Genomic DNA, 8,413 nt, shown 5'->3' on the forward strand with positions numbered 1-8,413 from the left:
CATTGTCAGATATAGTACCAGCAGATGAACACATTATAAGTAGCACCAGAACATTGTCAGATATAGTGCTAGAAGATGAGCCGCTCAGGTTGGAAAGATAGCTGGAGAAGAGCTGCCTCCTCAAAGGAGATTTGACCACAATGACAAGAATGGTTCAAAGCTTTCAAGACCTTCATGTGCTGATGGGGCACAACTCAAAATAAGGGGAAAGAGCTGCAAAGATCAATTCATAATCAATACATGGACTGTATGATGTATGAATCTAGGAAAATTGGAAGTTATCACAGATGAAATGGAATACATAAACATCAATATCCTAGGCATTAGTGAATTAAAATGAACTGGCATTCGACATTTTGAATCTGACAGGCATATGGTCTACTATGTCAGGAACAGCAAAATCAAGAAGAATGACATCACATTCATTACCAAAAAGAACATTTCAAGATCTATCTTGAAGTACAGTGCTATCTGGAAAGGATAATATCCATATGCCTAGGAAGACCAGTTAATACCACTATTATTCAAATTTACAAATCAATCATAATGATGAAATTGAAGAACTCTACCAATTTTTTCAGTCTGAAATTGATCAAACATGTAATCAAGATATATAGATAATTAGTGGTGATTGGAATGCAAAAATTGGAAACAATGGAACAGGAGTTGAAAATTTTGGCCTTGGTGATAGAAATGATGCTAGCGATCACATGATAAAATTTTGCAAAACCAATGACTTATTCATTGCAAATGCCTTTTTAAACAACATAAAAGGTGACTATATACATGGACCTCACAAAAGAATTTACTACATCTATGAGAAGAGATGGTGGAAACACTCATCATCATAAGTGAAAACAAGGTCAGAGACCTACTGTGGAACAAATCAACTTGCTCATATGCAAGTTCAAGTTGAATCTGAATAAAATTAAAACAAGCTTTCAAGAGACAAAATATGATTTGTTATTAGGTGCCATCTAGTCAACTCTGACTCACAGCGACCTTATACACAACAAAATGAAACATTGCCTGATTCTGCATCAATTTCACAATCGCTATTACTCTTGAGCCCATGGCTGCTGCCACTATGCCGATCCATCTCACTGGGGATCTCTCTCTTTTTCACTGACCTTCCATTTTACCAGGCATGATGTCCTTCTGCAAGGACATGATGTCCCTCCTGGTACGTCTGATATGAGAGACGAAGTCTGGCCATGTGGGCTTCTAAAGAACATTATGGTTGTACTTCTTCCAACACAAATTTGTTTGTTCTCCTGGCAGTCCATGGTACTTTTGATATTCTTCTCCAGTACCGTAACTCAAAAGTATCAATTCTTCTCTAGTCTTCCTTATTCATTGTCCAACTTTCACATGCAGATGAAGCTATTGGAAATACCATGGCTTGGGTCAGGTGAACCTTAGTCCTCAAACCGATGTCTTTGCTTTTGAACATTTGAAGGAGGTCTCGTGGAGCAGCTTTGACTAATGAAATATGTTGCTTGATTTCTTGACTGCTGCTTCCATGAGCGTTGATGCTAGATCCAAGCAAAATGAAGTCTTGACAATGTTGATCTTTTCTCCTTTTATCATGATGTTATTTATTGGTCTGGTGGTGAGGATTTTTGTTTTCTTTACATTGAGTTGCGACCCATACTGAAGACTGTTGTCTTTGATCTTAATTAGCCATCAAGGTTGTATCATCTGCATATAACAGGTTGTTAATGAGTCTTCCTCCAATCCTGATGCCATTTTCTTTTTCATATAATCCAGTTTACAGCATACAGATTGAATAAGTATGGTGAAAGAATACAACCCTGACACACACTTTCCCTGATTTTAAACCATTCAGTGTCCCCTTGTTCTATTAAAATGACTGCCTCTTGGTTATGTACAGGTTCCTCATGAGCACAATGAAATGTTCTGTAATACTCGTTCTCTCCAATGTTGTCCATAGATTGTCATGATTCACCAAGTAGAAAGCCTTTGAATAGTCAATAAATCACAGATAAACATCTTTCTTGGCTTTCAGCAAAGATCAATCTGACAGCAGCAATGATATCCCTTGTTCCATATTCTCGTCTGATTCCAGCTTGAACCTCTGGAAATTCCCTGTCAATGTACTGTTGAAAAGTCCATGAAAGCCAAAATATGGCCTTGAAAATATTCCCTCTGAACTTAGAGATCATCTCAAGAACAGATTTGATGCATTGGATACTAATGAATGAAAACCAAAAAAAATGTGGGATGACATCAAGAACATCATGTAGGAAGAAAGCATAAATGAGGAGGCAAATGAACTGAACAGACTATTTCAAAGATGGCAAAGCTCAAGAAGACAAAGTCAAGTATTATAATGAAATGTGCAAAGACATGGCATTAGAAGAACAAAAGGGAAAGACACAGTCAGCATTCTCAAGCTGAAAGAACTGAAGAAAAAAATCAAGGCTTGACTTTCAATACTAAAAGATACTATGGGCAAAATATTGAATTATGCAGAAAACCTCAAACAAAGATGGAAGGAGTACAGAGAGTCACTGTACCAAAAAGAAAGTCGGTGTTCAACCATTTCAAGAGATAGCATATGATCAAGAGCCAATGATACTAGAGGAAGAAGTCCAAGGTGCACTGAAGGCATTAACAAATAACAAACCTCCAGGAATTGATGGAATACAAACTAAAGATTTTCAGCAAACTGATGCAGCACTGGATGCACTCACTTATCTATGCCAAGAAATTTGGAAGACAGCTTCCTGGTCAACTGATTGGAAGAGATCCATCTTTGTGCCCATTCCAATGGAATTCCAATAGAAGGCAGAAATCATTGAACAATATCATTAATATCATATGTGAGCAAAATTTTGCTAAAGACCTTTCACCATGAATTTAGAAACCATCTCAAGAACAGAAACAACAGAAAACCATAAGAATTGTGAGATGACAACAAAAATATTAAACAGGAAAAAAGCAAAAGTTCTTTAAAAGAAAGGAAAGAAATAAAAGACCAAAATGGATGTCAGATGAGACTCTGAAACTTGTTCTCCAAAGCAAATGGAAGAAATAAGGAAGTAAAAGAGATTAACAGAAAATTTCAAAGGGCAACTCAAGAAAACATAGTCAAGTATCATAATGAGATGTACAAAGACCTGGAGTTAGAACAGCAAAAGGGAAGAACACACTCAACATTTTTCAAGCTGAAAGAACCAAAGAAAAATTCAAAGCTTGACTTTAAATACTGAAGGATTCTATGGGCAAAATATTGAATTATGCAGAAAACATCAAATAAAAACAAAAAAGATGATAGAATTACACAGAGTCACTGTACCAAAAAGAAATGGTTGGTATTCAACCATTTCAAGAGGTAGCATATGACCAAGAACCAGTGGTGCTGAAAGAAGAAGTTCAAGCAGTACTGTAGACACTGGTAAAAAACAAGATTCCAAGAAGTAATGAAATACAAATTGAAATGTTTCAACAAACTGATGCAGCACTGGAGGTGCTCATTCATCTATGCCAATAAATTTGGAAGCTACCTGGCCAACTAATATGAAGAGATCCTCATTTGTGCCCATTCCAAAGAGAGGTGACCCAACAGAATACAGAAATCATTGAACAATATAATGAATATCATATGAAAGCCAAATTTTGCTGAAGATAATTCAAAAACAGCTGCAACAGTAAACTGACAGGGAACTGACAGAAATTCAAGCTGGATTCAGAAGAGGACATGGAACAAAGGATATAATTGCTGCTGTCAGATGGATCTTGGTTAAAAGCAGAGAATCCGAGATAATTGTTTACTTGTGCTTTATTGACTACACAAAGGCTTTCAACTGTGTAGAGCATAAAAAGCTATGGGTAATATTGCAAAGAATGGGTATTCCAGAACACTTAATTGTGCTCATGAGGAACCTGTACGTAAACTAAGAGGCAGTTGTTAGAGCAGAACATAACAAGGGAATACTGAATGGTTTAAAATCTGGAAAGGTGTATGCCAGGGTTGTATCCTTTCACCATACTATTTTCAATCTGCATGCTGATCAAATAATCCACGAAATTGAATTATATGAAGAAGAACATAACATCGGGATTAAGGGAAGACTGTTTAACAACCTGCGACATGCAGATGACACAACTTTGCTTGCTGAAAACGAAGAGAACTTAAAACACTTATTGATGAAGATAAAAGACTTCGGTATGGGTTGCACCTCAATGTAAAGGCAAAAAAGTCTTCACCATTGGACCAATAAATGACATTACGATAAATGGAGAAAACATTGAAGTTGTCAAATACTTCATTTTTCTTGGACCCACAGTTAACACTCATGGAAGCACCAGTCAATAAATCAAATGACATATTGTTATTGTTTAGTGCCATTGAGTCGGTTGTGATCCACAGTGACTCTGTATAGGATTTCTGAGGAGTAGCTGGTGAGCTTCAACCGCTGACCTTGCAGTTCAAACCGACTTTGCAATTCAGCACATTAACCCACAGTGCTATATCAGGACGCTCCACAAGACCTTTTAAACTATTCAAGAACAAAGATGTCAGTTTGAGGATTAAGGGGTGCCTGACCTAAGCTTTGGTATTTTTAATAGCCTCATATCCTTGTGAAAGTTGGACAGTGAATAAGGAAGACCAGAGAAGAGTTGATGCATTTGAGTTATGGTGTTGGGGGATAACATTAAAAGTACCATAGACTGCCAGGAGAACAACCAAATCTGTGTTGGAAGAAGTATACCCAAAATGCTCTTAGAAGCCAGGATGACCAGACTTCATCTTTCATACTTTGGTCATGTTATCAAGAGGAACCAGTCCCTGGAAAGACATCATACTAGGTAAAGTGAAGGATCATTGAAATAAAAAAAGGAAGAACCCCAATGAGATGGATTGGCACAGTGGTAGCAACAACAGGCTCAAGTGTAACAACAATAGTTAGGAAGACGAGCAGTGTTTCATCATGTTTTGTATAGTATCATTAATTGACTCAATGGCACCTAACAACAACTGTCAACACAGCCTGAGTCCTTGCATGGAGGCCAAGATGGCGGTTGTTGTTGGTGGTTATGTGCCGTGGAGTCGGTTCTGACTCATAGCGACCCTGTACAGGGTTTCCGAGGCTGTAAATCTTTACGGGAGCAGAATGCCTCATCTTTCTTCCGCAGAATAGCTGGTAGTTTTGAACTGCTGACCTTGTGGTTCGCAGCCCGATTCGTAACCATTACGCTACCAGTTGTGCCATCCACAAACAAATCATGAACCTTCCATTTCCAGGGTGCCTGAGTGCCTTCTGACCAACAAGATGACTGGAGTGGACATGAGAAGACATCCATTGTCCAAATTTTCATTCTTCCCTATGTGGAAATGCACTCACCTTCTTCAGCACCACAAACTCATTCTCAGCCGTGGCCCTGAGCGCTACCTCTTCTTCATACCTGAGGAGAGAGAGAACAGGTGGAGATGTCCCTGGAGCTGAGGGCCTCAACTGGACAGTAGATCCCCTGATATTCTGTGTGTCTTCATAGAAGAGGCTTAGCCTCTCTGGACTTCTATTTCCCAACCATAAAAAAAATCCATTAAAAGGACACTGGGACTTTTAATCTAACTCCCTAGTCTATGGTCCCAGCTTTGATTGAAGTAGCTATAGAACCTAGGACAAATCATTTAATCTCTCTACATCTTGAGTTAACTTTCCTGGTGCACAATAAAGCACTTAATAAATGTTTGCAGAATGAATGAAAAACCAGCTGCTCCAAGGGTCCTCTCAGCTCAGTTGTTGTTAGCTGTCATCGAGTCAGCTTCTGACTGATGGTGACCCCATGTATAATGGGATCGGACCATTTTGATGCATAGGGTTTTCATGGTCTGGTTGCTCCAAAATAGACCACCAGGCTTTCTATCTTAGTCTAGAAGCTCTGCCAAAGCCTGTTCAGCATCCCAGCAACAGACAAGTCATCCCTGACAGATGGGTTTGACTGTACATGGGGTGCATTGGTTGAGACTCGAACCCAGCTCTTCCACATGGAAGGCAAGTGTTCTAACACTGAACCACCATTGCTCCCTTTGATCTCTAAAAGTACAGAAGAGCATCATGCTCAGTGAAACCATGCCCACGACATTCTGTTCCCCTTCCCCTGATGCCAGGCTGTTGGGCTCAGGTGACCCAGAGCACTTTTCACAGCTCACCTGCACTAGCTTGGATCTGTTTCTGTTGCTCATGAGACTTTACCTCTGGAATAGCTCTGCCTCTGTCCACCAGGATGGTCAGCGTTCCCAGAGCACAATTTTCATAACTTTTTAATTACAGGGTAACTTGAGCTGTTATAAACTACCAGTCTATAATTATCAGCCCTCACACCCCCGGAATGGGAGACAGAGCTCAACACCAGAAAATTGGGAATTGTATGCGCATTTGCATCACCCCAAATGAAGACCCACTACTGGATCCATCTGGATGGTGAAATCTGATCTTCTAAGATGAGAATTCCAAGGAAGGGTAGAACTACCAGGACTGGTAAATGTCTAAATCATCTTTTACTCTGTTTATTTCTGCAAGGTAATGAAGTTCAAGTTGACAGTTTACCCAGTGAGTATAGATGGGGCAATGGCCAAAATAAGTAATTTGAGTTCATACAGAAGATTCACACTACCAACTGTGAACCCTGACAAAACAAGAACCTAAGTAAAGGAATCATCCAACGACACCAGTCAGATCATTTATGTGATATTTTCTCCCAGAATTTTTCTCTTTCAACCCGCCATAGCGCTGACTGTTCCCCAGTCCTACTCTTGAGCCCTGTGGACTTAGCTCCTTCTTTTCTATTTGTTCCTCTCTCTCCATCTCTGAGTCAGCCTGTGTCCTGGATGTGTGTCCCACCACTTCCAAACGTGGAGCTTTTCTTCTCAACAGATCTCTCTCCTGTCCCTTAGATGGGGCTGCATAAGGCAGAAGCCAAGATAAAATGGAGCAGAGCAATAGCACAGAACAATCTTACAGGTGATCTGGGATGACTTAGACCTTCGGTGCTTTCCACCTCTGGCAGAGTTGTGTGGAACTAGCCCAAGACCTATTCCACTTCCTATAACTACCCAACCCAGTCATGCTCACTTCCTCTTGTAGCCCTCCAGCGCCTCCTGCACGTGGTTGAGCTCCGAGGACAGCCTCCCACTGTCAGCCTCGACACACTCAGCCTCTCGCTTCAGCGTCTCCATGTAGCCATTGAACAGGGGTTCCAGGTTACTCTCACAGCAGCGCTGGTTCTGGTAGAACTGCCACTTGGTCTCCAGAAGCTTATTCTGCTGTTCCAGGAACCGCACCTGCCACCCAAGGTGGGGAAATAGACTCAGGAGGAAGCCCAGGGAAGTGTACAATCTCCCAGAGTGCTCTCTGCCCTTGGAGATGACCCCTGACATTCCTCAGGAGGCCAATTCATTTGGCAAAATCTGGAAGTCCAATCACAATTATCCCCCACCACTGATTTCCCCCCATCCAGTCTCCATCTCCCAGGAAGAGGACATTATTTACAGCAACGTGCTTACTCTGCACAGAATTAAATCATATCTGAACTTGGAAAGATACTTCAGATCTGTGTGGTAGGCTAAATAACGAAGCCCCAAAGGTAATTCAAACCCACCAGCTGCTCCTTGGAAACCCTGTACATTATGAGTTGAAACTAACTCGATGGCACTTAACAACAACAACAACAAAGATACCCATGCCCTAATCCCTGGAACCTGTGAAAATGTTGCATTGCATGACCAAAAGGGTTTTGAAGATGGAATTTAAATTATAAAGCCGAGGATCAGAAGATGATTCTGAACTATCTAGATGGACCCAAAGTAATCACATGGATCCTAAAAATTAGAAGAGAAAGGCAGGGCAGTGAAAGAAATGCTCAAAAGAGGGAGACGGAGGAGGGATTTAAAATTTGAGAAGGACTCAATCTATCATGGCTGGCTTTGCAGACAGAAGAAGGGAAGTCATGAGCCATGGAGTACCATCAGCCTCTAGCAGCTGAGATCCACCTTCTGGCAGACAGGAAACGGGAGACCTCAGACTCACAATCAAATGAAACTCAATTTGGCCAAAAGTCTGAATATCCCTGGAATTAGATTCTCCTCTAATTACAAGGAAGAATGGCAGTCCTGCCAGCATCTAGATTTTGGCCTTGTGAGATAAGAAAAGTGTGTTGTTTTTAACTTCTCAATTTACGGAAATTAGAATGCCAGCAATTAAAACCCGAATTCACCATGATTCACCCTCATTCTGATCATGAGGCAGTGGAGCACAGGTGGGGAATCTCTGGACTAGGGGTTCGGAGGCCCCTCACTGGCCTAACTCTACCACCCACCTACCAAAGGTGACCCACAAGGTCATTTTGCCTCTCTGAGCCTCCATGGTAAACCGTTGTTGTT

General features: G+C 40.8%; 1 protein-coding gene across 1 annotated transcript in view; it reads right to left on the bottom strand.

Annotated features, from left to right (window-relative positions):
- The window catches only part of LOC102841383 (keratin, type II cuticular Hb5-like), a 20,657-nt gene that overhangs the window by 9,461 nt on the left and 2,783 nt on the right, over window positions 1-8,413 (bottom strand). The window contains exons 2-3 of the mRNA XM_006870011.1: window positions 7,107-7,315; window positions 5,373-5,433 (exon numbers count right to left, since the gene is read on the bottom strand). Of these exons, the coding sequence (XP_006870073.1) occupies window positions 5,373-5,433; window positions 7,107-7,315 (270 nt within the window). The remainder of the gene's footprint in view (window positions 1-5,372; window positions 5,434-7,106; window positions 7,316-8,413) is intronic.

This window comes from Chrysochloris asiatica, unplaced genomic scaffold (assembly GCF_000296735.1).
Source record: "Chrysochloris asiatica unplaced genomic scaffold, ChrAsi1.0 scaffold00138, whole genome shotgun sequence".
Lineage (NCBI taxonomy): Eukaryota > Metazoa > Chordata > Mammalia > Afrosoricida > Chrysochloridae > Chrysochloris > Chrysochloris asiatica.